Source organism: Odontesthes bonariensis, chromosome 21 (assembly GCF_027942865.1).
Source record: "Odontesthes bonariensis isolate fOdoBon6 chromosome 21, fOdoBon6.hap1, whole genome shotgun sequence".
NCBI lineage: Eukaryota > Metazoa > Chordata > Actinopteri > Atheriniformes > Atherinopsidae > Odontesthes > Odontesthes bonariensis.
In genome coordinates this window covers 8,545,978-8,564,225 of record NC_134526.1, presented here as the reverse complement: position 1 = coordinate 8,564,225, position 18,248 = coordinate 8,545,978, and the positions used below count along the sequence as shown (strand labels likewise).

The window sequence follows — 18,248 nt, the reverse complement described above, 5'->3', positions numbered from 1 at the left end:
CATCTGCCACCCCACCTTAATTCCTGATAAGTCTGTGTTTGCTGGCAGATAAAGTTGTTTGTGCATGCGTACCAAAAGGCAAATAATACATAAAGAAATGTACAGAAGGCAGGTAGACATTTTGCACGTGTGAAAAAAACGTAGGATGTGAAAAACATTTTTCAGTTTTTATGTGGACAAACCATAAATTGAATCAAACTCATCACTCCAAACTTCTGTAAGGCCTGCAGTCACATTGCTCATGTTGATGCTGTGACTCTGGTTCAGGGAGTTTGTGGGCTCACCAGCTGAGGGAATAGTGATGTCTGGAGGGGGACTGGATGCTGACGATGACAAATAGCTAAGGCTAGTAGAGCATCAAACACAACACCATGTGGTTACAAAACGTGACTCCCATCACCTCAGGAGATTTGAGGTACATTGCACCTCTATAAGACAGAGGTGTTTGGGAGCTTTAAGGACTTCAGATATATATGGTGTTACATAAGTGCAAATTATGGTTTGTCCGTTTTGTTTCTGTCATTCTTGCAGTCAAATAAAACTGAAGATGTAACTATTACAGGCTGTACTACATGGATAAAATCAACATCACTTAATCACTTAATTCTTTTCAAAGCTTATTGGAGTATTATGATATTCACACATTGCCAATAAATGACTCAAAGCTGTTTGTTTTTCCTCAGAGCCTCCCATCACCATCACCAAGCTGCTGGATGATGTTCATACTGTGGTGGGTGAGAAGGTGGAGTTTGAAGTGGAAGTGTCTGAAGAAGGAGCCAATGTCAAATGGTGAGCTCTTAAAGTAAAGCTCACTGACATTGATTATATAGGTATGAAATTCCAACAGTAGCCTCAGTAGTCAGTCAAGTCTAAACTGTTACCGGTCTAAATACAGCCCAATCAGACCTGTGAACAATGTTTGTTCACATCCTCAAATCCTGCGTCTCTCTTTTCACAAGATATTTAAAAACAACTATGGACAGCCATGGAAAGATGACAGAATTGGTTTAAAGTTGGATGTATTTTCACTTTATTTTGAAAGACCGATTCAAACAGAATAAAAATGACTGATGTTAGACTTGCAGAGAGAGCCTCCTACCTTTGCAGTAGTCTGTGTCTGTTTCAACAGTAACTTCCAATTCTCGTTTTACACTGATGTATACAACTACTCCCTCTGCTCTCCGTCTGCACTAAATCCATCAGGTCATGTGTGGCCTTCTACATTCATTCAGGTAAAATGAATCTAATTCACCAGATTTAATCTGTGATACCAGCAGACTTAACGGTTGTTTAATGTAAACTCTTGAAGCAACAGCAATGTAAAATGGACTTGGCAGGATATCAACACCACAAATTGATGACATATGTATCTTTTGCCTCATCAACTGAATGCATCATGACACATTACATTACAGTTTGTGTTGCTGTAACTATGCGGCTTAATTTGGTGGCATTATGACTCAACAGGTGTGCACGTCATCAGGAAAAGAATTCGTCAAAGTATTTTTATAGCAGCTTTAATCTGTCCTCTGGTGCTGGTTATATGTTCAGCATAAATAGCCATGATCATCTTGCCAGAGAGCCACCTCTTGGCATATAAAACTGTAGGCTTTAGGATCAACGTACCCATTAATCTCTGTTGCCATGTAGAATGTTGCTGACATGTCAACCAGTAGCCCCCCCTCTCTTCCCCCTCTGTGATGTTTAATTGATGCGCTTGTGTTTTTCTCCACAGGATGAAAGATGGAGTTGAGCTGAATAGAGAAAGTGCGGGTTCAAAATACAGGTTCAAAAAGGATGGAAAGAGGCACCTTTTGATTATCAATGAAGCAACAAAAGAGGATATTGGAATGTACCACGTCTACACCAGCGGTGGCGAGTCGAAGGCAGAACTAGAGGTTGAAGGTACTTGTCCCCCGGACTTAGTCTTTGTTCCAGTGTAATAAAGTAAATCACAAATAAGTTTGGGAGCACTTGAAACAAACAACAACAACAACAACAAAAACATGAAAATTATGCATTGCCTCATATAAATGTTATCCTAGAATGTTTCAACTAATGTTAATTGACTTGAATGGTTAAGAAAAGAAATCAGTCCAATCAGCAGGAACAGTAAAACCAAACTGCAGCAGAGGAAACTGCTGTTTAAAGTTGACTAAAATTCAGACTCTCTCCAGTTAGAAACTTCAACTAAATTTAATCTGCACATGTTGATGTTTTCCATTCTGACAAGCATGAAAAGCAATAAATTAGTCATTACTCATGTCATAATTAATATTACTTCATTAGTCCCTTGTATCAGTAGTTCATCGCAGTATTCGTCACACTAATTTTCTTCTACACCTCCAACGCTGATATCTTGTATCAGCTCTCAAGCTGTCTTAGTCGCTGCATACTTGCAAGCCAGATGAGTCTCCTAATTGATTATAGTGTGAGAAAATGTCTGTCTGTCCTGCTCACTTGAATGATAAGATTACGGAGAACATAGTAGTCCACAGTAACTGTGAATCTGGTGGTTAGTAGAACAGATATATGGTTAACATACATACATGTATGTGATGCGTCCCAAGGTCATTAAGGAACGCCTTCAGATTATTCCCTACTGGGTATGTTGCTTTCATCTTTAAAAAACACCCAGTTATTTCTTATCAGACTTTATACTAAATGTATGAAAGCATAGTGTTCTTACAAACAGTATATTAAGCAATTAGACAATAGCTAAAATAGGCTTATTTTGTGTCATGTAAAAAGTTTGATGAGTTTGAAGATTAATACTATCCTCCTGTCTGTATGGTAAAAATCAAGCATGACCAAAAGCTGGTAGATTTAAATCCATGTCAAGCAATAATAGAGAGGTGCTCTGAGTTACGCCACACACAAAAAGATGATGAGAGCAACTGAAAATATTCCTTTTCTACATGTTTTACCTTATTGCACAGTTGCTGCTATAAGCACTCAGAATATCCCCATGTGTGAAAGAGAAGCTCAAACGCTTGAATTCAGCAGATTTTTTCTGTTAATTTGACTCAGAGACAATGAAAAAGAAATAAATACCCTGCAAGGATCCACACCAAATTCAGTTGAATGGAACTGAACTGAATAATATGTCAATAATCCCAAAACAGTTATTAGCCATTATTCAATGTAAAAAAGCCATTGTTTAGAGTTAAATTGGAAGTGTGTACAGAGTGAAGAGAAATTGAGAGATTACAGTGCCCTACAGTGCTCATGTGCTGGGGTCCACCTCCTTAAAAATATAACCCTTAAGTCTGATTTTGAAATTTCTCATGTGACATTGCAGGCTGACTTGCATTAAAAGCACTGGGAAAGTTAAAGAACATGATCCTCACAATGCTGCCTGTTTTGTCCATATGATATCAGGACGTCTGAAGCAGGTAGATAATAATGATGATAATGATAATAATCAACACTGCTGTCTATTCATTTAATATCAGAATTTGTTTGAGAAGCAGATGATATGTCAGATTAAGACCCACATTATTGTGCATAGCTGTTAGTTTATGTGATGGCATGCATTTCAGGCTTGTGCAGCGTTGAAAGTAAAATGTAAATCTTCCAAGAATCAACAATTGCCATCACAAATTGTTGCAGAAAGGCACCAGGTCCTGTATGTCTGAAATAAGCGATAAACTCTGTTTTTGGACTTTTACTGTAAAGCATATTTGATCTACCGGTCTTAGTTCAACTTTTTTATCGTTTTAAAATCACACTTATGCTATAATGATAATAAAAAAGCTGTGCTTAGTTCATTTGGCTTAATTTTACGATCAAATCATTCTTGACAGCACTTTTTCAGGAGGTCACAATTCAATAGTTTGGGCTGCAACTGGGTTTGATTGTCAGCATTTAAACCAACCTCAATTAAACAAATATACAGACAAAAGGACCAGAGTTCCTTTTACGCAAACAAACAGTAGTTGTGCAGTTTGTCAATGTCACCCTAAATGATCCAACAATGTGGCTGGAAGTCTCATAATACATAAGCTTACCTAAGTTACCTACTATAAAGTAATTATAACACAAGCACTTAAGAAAAGTTGCACTCAAAAGTGTGCATACTGTATGCAGATGATGTAGCTATTTTAATGGGTTACAGACATGAGAGTGATGTTAGTCATCTCATCTAAGTCTGCAACAAAATATAAAAGGAGATTCCTCAAAATGTTGAACTATCATTTGAAGACAAACATTACTTCATCTAAATTTGAATTTTAATCAAATGAAGTTTCACATTTCCACTTGACACCATATGAAATAAACTGTGGTGTGAGATATTTGCATGCCACAGTATTTATTTATCTGTGTTTTGTTCCAGATAAGGAGCTGCAGGTTCTACAGAGCATAGCTGACCTGACAGTAAAGGCAGCTGAACAGGCTTTATTCAAGTGTGAGGTGTCTGATGAAAAGGTGACAGGAAAATGGTTTAAGGATGGTGTTGAAGTCCAGGCCAGTGATCGCATCAAAATGACGCACATCGGAAGGTAATACCACACATCGGCTTGCTGTAGGCCTGTGTTTTGATTTGGGAAAGTTGTTGTTTTAAGCCCACCCTTCTGTCACGCACAGTTTCACACATTCAAACCCACACATATACACACCGTCACACCGTCATAAGCACTGTCTGCCACATGGCTTGGCAAACCATTACCAGAGGGTTTTGTTCGTCATTTGACCCATTTTTCAGATAGGCTGCAATCTGTAAGGCTCTAACCTCTGCACACACACCTACAAACACACTCACATGCACCATACACATCCGAGGCGTTTGGGGTTTCTCTCTGTAATCCCTCCATCAGAGTGGCCTTTGGCAGGAGATATGCCAAGGCAACTGCGGTCACACAAGGTGAAAGTCATTTAGTATGTTTCTCACTCTACAATATTGCCTCATTGAGTATGTTGCCAGGGTAACTGTCTTTTGCATAAATGCAGGTTATATCAAGTGTTGTCTCCTTGGTAACATCTGGTAACGTCTCCAGGACCCACAAGCTGATGATTGATGAAGTGAAGCCTTCAGATGCAGGAGATTACACCTTTGTCCCGGATGGCTATGCACTTTCTCTTTCTGCCAAACTCAACTTCCTGGGTAAGAGCATTGCACAAACTAAAATATGAAGCATTTGATGCTTTTTTCGGTCATAAACTTAACATGTCAACCATTTGAATAAGGCTGATATATGTGTTTTTCTTTCTCAGAGATCAAGATTGATTATGTTCCCAGGCAAGGTAAATTTTGTTTTTTGGATAAATAGAAATGTTTGGAGGGTAAATGCTATATGAATGTGCTGACATTGTTCTAGAATTTGTCTAAGGTTGGGTGACACCTACAGTGTTTGTCAAAGTCAAGGACGCTTCCTCGGTTGCTCCTTTATAGACATGACTTGGAAGTACTCATACAACACATAATATAACAATCCTAACAAGTGGGTAAACACTTTGACAATGATCCCATCGTCAATTCCAACCTGTACACAACAGTTGAAATATTCACATGGCTGTCATATAGCTAGTTGTTTTTAGCTGGCTACCTAACAGCCATATACTGTATATTGGCAGTTTATATTTTACTGTACTTTGATGGATCATATTACTATACTAACAATTTTAAAGTGAAAACAAACATGGTAAAAACAAACGTATTAAAGTACATATTGTGCCAACGTTGATCCAACTTCTGTCTCGGATGTGTGCAAAGGATTGTTATTGTTTTGAGAAGACAGAAGGCACACAGAAGAATCTTTCAAATTTCACAGAATGAAGGACGAAGTCCTTTAAAGGATCCTTGAGGCAGGAACGGTCCTTTGAAGAGATTTGTTGACGTGGCATCTCAGAAAGATGAGCTGTTAAGGATCCTTCCTCAACTTTGAGAAGCACAACTTTTGTGTGCTTGTGATGATTTCTCTTCAACAAACCTTACTAGTTCGGCAAATTTAAAATGATTTTTAAGGGTCAGACTATGTTGCATAATTCAAAGAAAGAGCATGTTTGCATTAAGCTGAAAACCGACTGCTTTCACAAGTAACTTTGTCAGCCTGAAAAGAAGCGTTGACTTCTTTTTAGATGAAAGGTTTTCGGCCTGTTTTGCCTCTGACCAGTCTTGTCATCACTGATTGTACATCTAAGCAACCATTCAGTGGTATGACACATGATGGATATCATTTTTACATACCCGCAGCAAAGTTGGAAGTTAAACTACTGAAGCTCAGCAACAGAGTTTTTCATTTTAACCAAAAAAAGCCTGAGACTCCACCATGGTAACTGACACTCTCACATAAGCTTTATAAAAATATAAATATTTCATGGCAACCATCAAGAATGGACACAGTTCTCTCATAACATCCTCTAAATGTTAGATATTTCAAAGCTTTTAGGGGTTATCATTCCTGTCATGTCTGATTCAAACACGATGCACGCAGGAAAAAAAATTCTAAACAAACTCAATTTTTGTCCATCTACAAAATTGAAGGTTTTTTTTGTCACGTCTCTTTCCCAGCTTGCCGATGGACCAGGCACAAAACATGTTTTATATCTTTCATTTAACCGATTCCATTAACATCTACATTAACTTCCTTAGGTTTAGTTTGTCGCATGCACAAAAATTGTTGCACTCCCTGATGATGTGCTTGACTTGATTAGTAAAATTTAAGTTTCAAAAACAGAAAGAGGCTGGTGGGAAAAAAGAGTGTGAGTCGGTCCTTCTCCATAGGCATCTGTAGGACCCATTCAAACACAAGAGGGTACAATTATTGTAAATGTTACAAAAAGCATCAACTACTACTTCAAGCAAACCAGATTAGTTGAAAGTGTGTGCTTATGTTTATGATGTACTTCCTGTATGACTCCTAATGCTAATTCTGCATTATAGTGGAGCTATTTTCTCAGTAGTAGCACCAGCTTTTAGGATGAAGACTGGAGTGAGTCCAGCAAGTTCAAGTGCCGGCATAGAGGGTTATTGTGCTGTGATGATGTCACGATTTCCTGGTGCGATGATTGATGTATTGAGCATAATCAGCTCTTTAGTAGCTGCCATTACTGACTGTTGTCGCAGCTAAAATTAATCACTAGCTAATAGTTTAGGATGTTGATCGGTCTGACACTACTGAGCCAAAGCTACAAACACATGGCTGGGAAGATGGATCCTTTCATGCTCATGTTTTTCTGAGTGTTGTGAGAATCCAGCTTCTTTGAAGAGTCACTCAGAATCATTTCTATTAAAAACTTTGTCCTTTGCTCATGACACGCAACATCCCTTAGTGCTGTTCCTATTATTAAAAGAAAATAATCGAGCAAAACATTGTACTGAGGTTGTCAAAATTAGAGTTGATGATGCTAATTCTTCTTTATTACTCACTTTATATGATGCAAATGATGCAGATGTTAAACTTAAAGTTATTTAATCTAAGATTATCAAAAATTTAAAAATGATCAAACTTCAAGTTGATTTATGTCACCCCTCAGAGGCTTTATGTAGAATTATAGGATATTTACCCGAACTAAAATGATCTTTTTGTTCCCATTTCTCTTCCAATGATCACATGAAAGATCCTCCCAAAATCCACCTGGACACCAGCGGCACTGGCAACAAGAACACAATCGTTGTGGTGGCTGGAAACAAACTTCGCTTTGACGTTGAGATCACAGGAGATCCGGCTCCTGTTGTGTGCTGGATGAGAGGAGACCAAGTGAGAAAGGATGGAGGCCTCTCATCATTCACCTCTTACACAACTGAACACATGTCATATACGTTCCATGTCCAGCTGTTAGCGACCGAACAGGACAAAAGAAAAATGAAACGTATTCTGTACTGTAGGGTGGGAGGGCTGCATCTCCCATCATTGTGGCAGCTTTGGTAATATGAAACCATGCTCTTCAGTCACCTCTTTACTTCTGTCGTTCCCCCGGTGGTAGGTGGTGTCTGAGGCGGAGGGACGGGTCCGTGTGGAGACGAGGAAGACCCTGAGCAGTTTTGTGATAGAGGGGGCAGAGAAACAAGATGAGGGCCACTACACTATCATAGTGACTAACCCTGCAGGCGAGGACAAGGCTGAGCTCTTTGTCAAGATCGTGGGTCAGTGGCTTCTTCTCGCTTTTTCTCTTTAAGTTCTTCTTATTTTCTTGATCACACTGCCTTTTTTAAGCAGGCTGAGAGTTGTAAATCATCAAACTGAGACTGAGTGATGGCCAGAAGATATTTTCTGTGTCAGTTCAACTTCAGGCCCACATCCATGCGTGATACAGCCACAGAAAGTCGTCAATTTAGACATTTAGACTCTCATACCTGTGTCTCCTCTAATTTTGTGTCTGCTTCATCATTCATCATTTTACATTTCCAACTGTAACCTGCCTCTCCAGATGTGCCCAACCCTCCTGAGAATGTCAAATGCTCATCAGTTGGCGAGGACACTGCCACGATCACATGGGACCCTCCTTCATTTGACGGTGGAGTCCCCATTACAGGTACCCTTGAAACATGCAGTATCTAATGCTCACATCTGACATCTTCCTCCCAGGAGAAGACAGCAGTTTTAAGTCTTCTCTGATTATTACGATCATGGTGGTTTTCTAAAATCAGTGCATTTTTATCACTTCACTGTATGTTAATATTGTTCCTGCAGGGTATCTGATGGAAAGGAAGAAGGTTGGCTCATCCAGATGGACAAAGCTAAATTTTGATGTTTATGAGTCCACCACATATGAGGCTAAGAAGATGATTGAAGGAGTGCTTTATGAAATGAGGGTGTTTGCAGTCAACAGCATCGGCATCTCTCAGCCCAGTGAAAGCTCAAAGCCCTTCATGCCCATTGGTGCGTTGCCATATGTCGTCCGCAGAACGGCTATTTAACAGAGGCCTTTCACACAATGCTAATTTTGAGGCAGCTTAACCCACCTTCCCGTACCGTTTACAGTGGGTATTAATGCTTTAATTAGGTCTTTTCTCTTTCAGCCCCCACCAGCGAGCCCAATCGTCTCACAGTGGAAGATGTGACAGACAGTACCTGTTCACTCAAGTGGCGACCCCCGGAGAAAATTGGAGCAGGCGGCATCGATGGCTACATCATTGAGTACTGCAAAGAAGGAAGTGAGTATTGATTATTAGTAAGGCGTTATACACGATTTGTAAGTTGTAATTAACTTTATTAGCTCGTCACAAACACTCTGTATTTTTTTAGGAGGATACGATGAGGCAGGAAATCATTTATGTTCATACTTCATTCCTGGTTAACTTCTTAAAAAAGATTGTTTGTCATTTTATGATCTCTCATCCTTCAGGTGACCAGTGGGTGCAGGCTAATGAGGAACCAGTGGAAAAGAACCAGTACAGGGTCAAGGGTCTCCCAGTAGGGGAGAAGATGCTATTCAGAGTGGTTGCTGTCAATATTGCTGGACGAAGCCCCCCCGCCAGGCTTTCACAGGCCGTCACCATCAGAGAGATCATGGGTCAGAGATTAACTTTTACCATAAAGCTCCTCTTCTAATCTAATAAATTTGTCCCTGGCAGTAAGGCACAGGAAAAAAAAAAATTTAATCATGAAGGTTACCTTTTGGTCCAGGATTATTTCTTACCCACACTTATTCAAATGTACATTTTTATATATTGATAATATCTTTGACACATGCACATAACATAGAAGCTGTTCATGCTGTACATTTTTATATCTGTACTCCCCTGCATCGCCCACTCTTTCACAAATTACACTAATCGGTTCTCTGTTCGTGTCTTTTTCATTGTCTACCACCCAGAGAATCCAAAGATTCGCCTGCCTCGCAATCTGAGATCTAAAATTATCACACGTGTGGGTGAGAAGGTGAACTTGTTTATCCCCTTCCAGGTTAGTCTGAATATGGCTTTTTAATTCAATGCTTCATGCAGAGTTTTGATTCTATGTACTATATTTGAATGAGCAGTGAGAATAAGACAAGATGGTTAGAGATTACTGAGGGGGTTTCCATATTGACCTTGTTCTAAGAGGCTAAATCCGACTCACTCAAACCTACCTGCGTTAGAGGCCAAAGGAGCCACGTCATGCCCCACATAAAACACTTTCCATGTGAAATGTGGAGTTATTTCAGGTAAATTCTCAACTGGGCCAAAGGGTTAGGGTTTTAACACATCAAAATGCATTTTGCTTGTGTGCTTTGGGTAGTGAATGAACCAAGTATCAAGAATCCCCCAATGGCTGCAGTCTGACAAATCCCATTTTCTACTACTGGAATGCAAATCAGATTTGTAAATGATGCCCTTAACAGAGAGAACAAGTGCTCAAAGGACACAGGGAGAACTACAGGATCTGACAGCAACTTGCAAATTATGGAACTGGTGAAAAGAAGCTAAGCACAAGTAGTGTAAGGGCGTAAGCCCTTGCCGTACATAAAAAAACATAGAAAGTGAGCCATAGCCCTGCTTCCTTAACACGAAGATGAAAAGCTGGTTCTGAAATGTAGCGACATGATGTTCTCCTGGCAGAGAAGCACATCCACTGCTCTCTCATCTTATCTCAGAGCAGGACAGACTGTGATCCTGCAGCTGTTTTCACACTGAAAGACAGAGACCAAAGTTAAAGACATTTTCAACCTGACTAGATTTCATAAGCACAATTTCTCAATTTATTGCATCTCTACAAGTTAGTCTGTTGTTTCAGATTAATATACCTTGAAATATTCATGTTGATCTCATCTCATCACCCTAATTCCAGGGAAAGCCTCGCCCTGTTGTGACCTGGTTCAAAGACGGCGCTCTCCTGGAGGACAAAAGCGTGGGAACTCGTACCAGTGAGGTGGACACCATCATCTTCATCCGCTCTGCAGAGAGAAGCCACTCTGGAAAATACACTCTGAATGTTCAGATTGAGAACATGTCTGACAGCGCCGACATATACATCCAGGTTGTAGGTCAGTCCCTTCATCATACCAACACCTTCTAAGGGCCAGTTCATGGTTGCATGTTTGGACCCCCTTTGTATGTTGGAGGGAAGTGCAAATTTTGTGCTCATGTGCACTGTATGGATTTCAAGCACCTCAGCTGTGCGTGAGAAAACACAGTAGTTATTAAATGTGACTTAAATATTATTTTTCCTGAGTATGTGAGGCCTATTTTGAGGAAAGGTGGTGGTAGGAGATTCACCAGATACAGTAATTCATCATTCATTAGTAAAAAGGTCAGATCTGCAAAAAACATAGATTATTTTCTTGTTTTTCTGCACAGGAGCTCCTCTTTTTGAAGTTTCCAGTTTTCCTTCCTAAACCTCATATGTGGAATGAGCTGACTTAACCTGTATGAGCTTTGGATGCAGAAACCATGAATGGGCCTTAATCCTCACCTAAAAAGACTTGCGTTGCATGTTCTCCCATGAAGATTAAAACACTGTGCATGTTCATGTTCCTCACAGGGGACATGATTAATAACCTGTTTGGAAAGAGATGATGGTTTGAACTCAAATCTGTGACATGTCAAGATTTCTTTTCCTTTTTTGAATTTGATGATAATTCCTCATTTCATTCTCCCGAGGGATCTGCGACTCAAAGTAAGAAAATCATCAAAGAGCTCATTCCTCTCTCGTTCATAATCCTGGCTCCTGCTCTGCCACTGCGGCCGCCTGCTCATTCCTCAGCTTATGGCTTGTCTCCGTGGGTCGGAGTTCTGGGTGGATTATTAAGAAGGGCTCCGCTGAGATTATTTGCGTGTTGACTCAGATTAAGTTTGGATTTTGAGGGCTATTCTGTCACTTACTCTACTGAGAAGGTTGAGCTAATGAGAGGCTCTGATCAGCCCCCACTCTCTCAGTTGATCTGTTTGAGCAGAAGGAATAATGAAAAAAAAAGAAATGTTGAGCTGCTCACTCTTGGTACTGTACTCCACAGAGGAGGGTGTGCAGAGCAGGACTGATGACGCCTATGTTGTACAATATTTCTGTACGTTGTGTCATGTGGACCACACAGAAGAATCGATGAGGAGCACACTACATTCTTCTTCTCTGTAATCCAGCCATTAAAAGCAGACTATCTCTATGTCAGATCTACGGCGAGTAATGTACTCAGTTAGCACGTCTTTCCTTCATCCTTTGTCTTTTGCTTTGCTAATCTGTCAATCTTTCCAATCTATCTAATCTGTCAAATCTATACCACTGCGAGTGTTGATGTCTTTCTTTCTGTGGGATTTTCCTGCTCCAGATTTGTTTGTACCTTCTCTTCCCTTCTCTACCTCTAAGAGCCTCTTGGCAGCATTTACATCCAGGCAGGGATGAGCGTTATCTGAGATAGCTCTGCATGTGTTGAACACTTTTTCCATCATGCTCGAGCTGCGCATTCTAACAAACCTGTCTAGTTTCATAAAAAATCCTCCAGCTCTATGTTGACTCTGTCTCCCTAAAATTCCACTAGACAAGCCCGGCCCGCCCATCGCTGTGCATGTCACAGACGTCTGGGGCTTCAATGCTGCACTGGAGTGGAAGCCACCTAAAGATGATGGCAACTGTGAGATTATCGGCTACACCATTCAGAAGTCTGACAAGAAGATCACGGTATGCATTAAGGAGAATACAGGTGGTGGTGATCATTTAAAGTAACTCACAAGCAGTCAAATTAGAAGTACGGGAGTCAACAACACCCACATCTTATGTTCAACTGGTTGGAGGGAGACAAGATGCAGGTATAGGCCTGTTTGTGTAGTCTTCTGGTAAACCTTCCAGCTTCCTCTCTGAAGTACAGTGTGCTTTCCGAAAGCTTTGTAGCCCCTGACACCTTCCCTTATAGTTGTGATGTTACTGTCACAAAGTTGAGATTTTTTTCTGAAGGCCTCCACCTCTTGAGCTTTGATTTTGACATTCACACATCTGGACCAGTGGTTACTTGTTGAAGAAGCTCAGCCCTCCGCCATCTGATTCCTCCACATGGAGCCCATCGCACAGGCGTGTTCTTGTCTGTAGAAACCCCTTCCTGTGCTTGATAAGGTGGCAATGAGGCAGAGGTCAATCCTATGTGAGTGGGTGTGAAGTCAGTTATATTGGTTAATATTCTGGCTTGTGGTCACGCTGCAGAAAACCTTGGAAGGATCAAACGGCACCTTGATGGTACTGAATGATAGATCTTGAGAAAAGAATGATCATAATAAGGCCTAAAACATAAATATAAATATATATGATTAAATAAATAATCTCTATGGTCAGACTAGCTGCCGTTAAAGTGACATTCATACATGTGTAATTGAGCTAATTCAGACTCAGTTGGTTTAATTGGATTCAGTTAAATTTGTCATAACTTCTGAAAATTCTCTGCATTCATATTGAAAGGATTGTTTATGTAAAGCAGGTAAATGACAGAAAGGAGCTGCGTGTCAGATTGCTCTGCCCTCAATGGGTTTACTTTAAAGGTCAGAATAAGGACACTCCAAATTTAGAGGCAGTTACTTTCACTGTAGAGATGCGAATGTTGGCTGATTTTTCTGCCAGCTGAGGCAGTTGCTGATTACGTTCAGGGTTAAACCCATGAGCTGGGTTAGTTAAATGGTGCATTTTACAAACATCTGCTGGAGCACAAAGCATGGTTTACTTCAATCATACTTTAAGTTTACAGATCTCAAGCTCAGCTATAAGTCTCTTTGAAGCTGTCCGTCTCCTCTCTCTTTGGCTCAGGACTGGTTCACGGTTTATGAGCACAACCGCAGGCCCAGCTGTACTGTGTCTGACCTGGTCATGGGGAACGAGTATTCCTTTCGAGTGTTCAGTCAAAACATCTGTGGCCTCAGCGATGATCCCGGCATTAGCAAGAACACAGCTGTCATTACCAAAACAGGTGATGAAATCCCCTGAAGAGCACAGCATGCTGTAACATAATAGTATTGCTTTTGCTAGTAGGCGAAATACAATGCATGCAGAGCTGTAGGCCATACTGTATTTAATTGAAACATAAAGTGAGCATGATGGTACAGATACTGAAAGGAGGAAAGTGTCAGGAGTACTGATTAACACAAGACCTGCAGAAATGGGTGAACATTTAAAAAACTTTCATCACAAAATGTGCTAGCAACATTTTTATTCGTTCAGATTAATGAGCCAAATATATCATGAAGTAAAATCACTGCACATTTGTTACACTAAAAGAAAATATTGTTTGACAAAGTGTTAATGAAAGCAACCAGTCTGGGAAATTAACACCTGCCACCAGCCAAATGTTGCCACTGTTTTTGTGTTGTAGCATTTGCTTACTCTAGCAGAAAATCTTTCAGACCACGAGCCACCATCTTTTGTGTTCCCAACAACGGTCTGGCTCATAACATTGTGAGGATCATTGATCATAGTGCCCACATAACCTCAGGATAAAACAAAAGTCAGACCCCTGCCTCGATAATTCAAAGGGCAATCTGCTAATTGAGATAAATTGCCACTGTGGCAGGATGTGGTAAGGATGGTAAAAGCAAAACAAACCCAGAACACCAGAGAGTGATTACAGTAGGTTACTAATTAAGCTTTACACATTTCATGTACAAATTTAACTTGCTGTGTGATTGTACAGAAAAGATGGATGCAGCCACAGGTTCTGAATCGAGAAGCAGATAGGGGCGTAACTTAAAGGAAAAGTCAATCATTCTTGCAATGTGTTGCTCTTTGAGCGTCAACTGCAAAACAGCTACGATGTAATAATATGGGTAAAAACTTCCTCTCGGGGGACTTTTCCTTTAGTGGGACTTACGCAGAAATCCACTCCATGTTGTACGTTGCAAAATAACAACTTAGACTAAGCTGACATTAGTCCTGTTATAGCACAGTGCAGCTGTTTAGTGGATGCTGTTCATGGTGCTTTTGCTCAAGGGTCAAACTGCAAAGATTTTCGCACTGAAATACAAAGGTTGAGAAAAAGTGCAATACCAGCAGATTCTCAAGGCTGAATCCAAAACAAAGTGCTTTACTGAGCCAAAAAGTATGGAAATTAAGTGAAATGTAAAAGATGGCCATGTCAATTTAAATTTAGATGTGGAAATGAAAATATATCCCTAATCTTCTCCCATTTATTTTAAGCTATATGGACCTCTGGTCTTTTTACTATATTCTCCAGAAAATACAACTCTGAACACATGAATAAGTGATAAGGTCTCATATCCACTGTGGAAACAAGCAAACAAATGGGGTATTTTTTCAACTCTCACATTCATCATATCAGGCGATGGGTGCTTTTCACTGTGCTATCATGTCTCCTTCCTTCTCTCACTTCATTCTCTGCCTTGCTTCTCAGCATCTCAGCTCCTCCCACTGAGGATGTTAAGAGTGATACAAGGACTTCTGTTTCCTTGTTCTGAGCTCCTTGGTCCTCATCTCCTTAATGTTTATTTAAGGGACTTGAATCCTTAAGGATGTTAAGGATGCCAAAAGGAGAACATCTTCTGGGTCACAGGAGGAGAGATGATGTGAGGATGCATGAGTTAGGATAATGAAAAACCCCTGAGGTTGCTGAAAGGCTGGTACAGTAGGCACAGTGTTCTGGCAAAGAGTTGTGTAACACATTTTATTTCCGTTTGCAGCACACAGCGGTTTGCCCCTGCAGGATATCCTTTCTTAAAGACTTCTTCTCCTGTCTAGGTCTGACTCATAATCGTTCACCGTTCAAAGAGAAGGACATGACCTCTTCCCCAAAATTCACAGCTCCTCTGATGGACAGAAGTGTGATTGCAGGTTACTCCGCAGCCATAAGTTGTGCCGTCCGTGGTTACCCAAAGGTATTTAACTTGCTCAGTTGGAGTTAATGTTAGGCTTAATATATTTGTCTTTCACTCCCAATGAGTTAGTTTATTTTTTTCTTTTTATTTTAGAATATATCTATTAGCATGTTAAATGCATTTAGCTGAAAACCAGTGGAAAGTTGGCTGATGACCCAAAAAATAAGCTGAAATTTTCCATGCAGGCCCGGGAAGGTTCTAAAAACAAACAGGTGTCCATTAAAAATTACATTTATTTTAGGGCTGGGCGAGTTAACTCGCGGAACCGGAAAAGAAAGTCATCGGCGGATCCACCAAACATGGAGAAGGGTACGGAACTTTGACTCGGCCATTTTTATTTTAAAGTTCTTCCAGACGGCGGAGTCGACAGAACCAAAGTCATCTGTAAACACTGCCAAGTTGAATTGTCTTCTCAGCGTAGTAGTTCCAGTCTAAAATATCACTTAAAGGCAAAACACACAACTGATAGCAGCAAGTCATTCAAGGAAACAGACAGTGGAGCGAGGCTTCTACATAAAAACTACATAAAAATGCTGATGTTAAAAGTGTGTTTGCACAACAAATGTTATGGCACTTTCATTCATATGGCAGCACATTTAAAATAAAACTAAATGCTAAAAGCTATACACTACTTTTGAATTCATTTTTGGAATTTGCGTACAAATGCGATTAATCGTGATTAATCAGGGAAATCATGTGATTAATTAGATTAAAAGTTTTAATTGTTGCCCAGCCCTAAATTATTTTGAAGCTGACCTGGATGCAGGTGTAATATTTTAAAATCAAAAATCTATTATTTGAATAGAAAACTGGAACATTATCATATAAAATATTTACTTGCCTCATATTAGCATATTAGTGTATAAATGTTATGTAAACATAGGGTAAAGTAAAGTAATACTAGGGTAGAATTAAGGCAGGAAAAGTATAATACACTTTCCTGTCATTATTGAATACACAGAAGGAAATGCCCAACTGTGTCTAGCAAATACAGATGCTATGCACTACAGCACTACAACATCATCCCGCAAACACGCTACCTGCATCGGCCCCTGATAGCTGTGCTGCAAGGGTGCACCTCAGATTTGATGCTTTGTCTCCTTTATAGAGAATGAACAAGTTTAGAGTGTCAGACAGTGAGTGTAGAGCAATGAAAGGATTCTGATGCCTTTGCAGCAGGAATGTATTTTTATGTCTGAAGCTAGAACAAGAGGTGGAGCTGAAAGATCTTTAGAAACAGATTTCTTTTTTATCCCACCGAACCGGCAAAGATTTGTCGAGCCCAAATGTTGACCTAATTTTACCTCTCCTTCTGCTCCCCGCCCAACATCATTCATTCTGTTTATATGCTCCCGCCTCCTCCCCTCCCCTTTTATCCTCCATCCCGTCAATGTTGTCTCCTCTTCCAACACGCTGTTCCTCAGCCAAAGATCATTTGGATGAAGAATAACATGATGATTGAAGGTGATCCCAAGTTCCTGATGCAGAACAACCAAGGTGTGTTGACTCTGAACATACGCAAGCCAAGTCTGTTTGATGGGGGGAGATACACCTGCAAGGCCGTCAACGAGCTCGGGGAGGATGTGGTGGAATGCAAGCTGGAGGTTCGAGGTGTGCTGTCTGAATTTCTCTTCCCTTGAGATCATAGAAGTTAAGTAGAGCCCTACGGGAGTCAGAGCAAGTCCCAATAAGAATGTCAAATGTCAGAAAATCAAATCTTCATCTCCTCCTTGATCTCTTCTGGGCTACATTTAAATCACCTCATTGTATTTGTCAGTTAAAGCTTCAGACCCACAGATGACTCTGCATGATGTAGCTTTTTTTAAACAGGGTGATCTACTTCTAGCGTAGTAGTTGGTACTGTATTAAATTTCTCTTTTTCTCCACAGTTTCACAGGAGAAAGGAGAGGAAGCCAAGAAATGAGAGACAGCACGAAACAGCAGAGGATACAGTCGAACACGAATAGTAATGGATTATGTATAACAGGATAGTCATGAATAAATATGATTAAAATAGATCTCTGGTGAGGCTCTAAAGCCACTGCCCCCGTCCCCATATGCTTGCCTTTCCTTGCTGCTATGACGAATGCCACATCAGGAATATGCCGTAATTCTTTTAGTAAGCTGCCACCCTGTTACATCCACATAAGTGGTGTAGTAGCACTCCCCTGTTGTGACCACACACAGATGGATCCTTCTTATCTGTGAAGTGGACCTGCCATTGAACACACTTATAAACCGGCCTCTCATCCATTACGGATCCCCGTGTTGTCTGTTTTTTTGTGTGTCCTGGAGGTTTTTATAGCTTGGTATGAATTTATGATTGTGATGCAGCTGTAGCATTGAAACCATCGCGGTGTGAATGACCTGCTGAACACCTCTGCTTCCTCACTGCTGTGTTACAAGTGCGATGTGCGAGCCAGGGGCCCATCTTGACTCTGTGATGGTTCAGTGGAGGGATCAATATTCAGTCTGGCATGGAAGACATCGTGGAGTAACTGGAATTAAAGAGGTTCTCATACAC

The 18,248-nt window shown here is 40.4% G+C and overlaps 1 protein-coding gene across 7 annotated transcripts in view; it reads left to right on the top strand.

The window, feature by feature from the left end:
- mybpc2a (myosin binding protein Ca) overlaps positions 1-17,980 on the top strand; it is a 57,661-nt gene extending 39,681 nt beyond the window's left edge. For all 7 annotated transcript variants that reach the window (XM_075453683.1, XM_075453684.1, XM_075453682.1 and 4 more), the window contains 18 exons: positions 684-789; positions 1,736-1,905; positions 4,337-4,502; positions 4,998-5,104; positions 5,215-5,244; positions 7,561-7,700; positions 7,927-8,086; positions 8,371-8,475; positions 8,634-8,822; positions 8,963-9,097; positions 9,289-9,456; positions 9,760-9,848; positions 10,713-10,908; positions 12,397-12,536; positions 13,647-13,806; positions 15,588-15,724; positions 17,149-17,335; positions 17,614-17,980. In XM_075453683.1, coding sequence (XP_075309798.1) covers positions 684-789; positions 1,736-1,905; positions 4,337-4,502; positions 4,998-5,104; positions 5,215-5,244; positions 7,561-7,700; positions 7,927-8,086; positions 8,371-8,475; positions 8,634-8,822; positions 8,963-9,097; positions 9,289-9,456; positions 9,760-9,848; positions 10,713-10,908; positions 12,397-12,536; positions 13,647-13,806; positions 15,588-15,724; positions 17,149-17,335; positions 17,614-17,648 — 2,420 coding nt within the window. In that variant the 3' untranslated portion in view covers positions 17,649-17,980. The remainder of the gene's footprint in view (positions 1-683; positions 790-1,735; positions 1,906-4,336; positions 4,503-4,997; positions 5,105-5,214; positions 5,245-7,560; positions 7,701-7,926; positions 8,087-8,370; positions 8,476-8,633; positions 8,823-8,962; positions 9,098-9,288; positions 9,457-9,759; positions 9,849-10,712; positions 10,909-12,396; positions 12,537-13,646; positions 13,807-15,587; positions 15,725-17,148; positions 17,336-17,613) is intronic.
- The last annotated feature ends 268 nt before the right edge of the window (positions 17,981-18,248 follow it).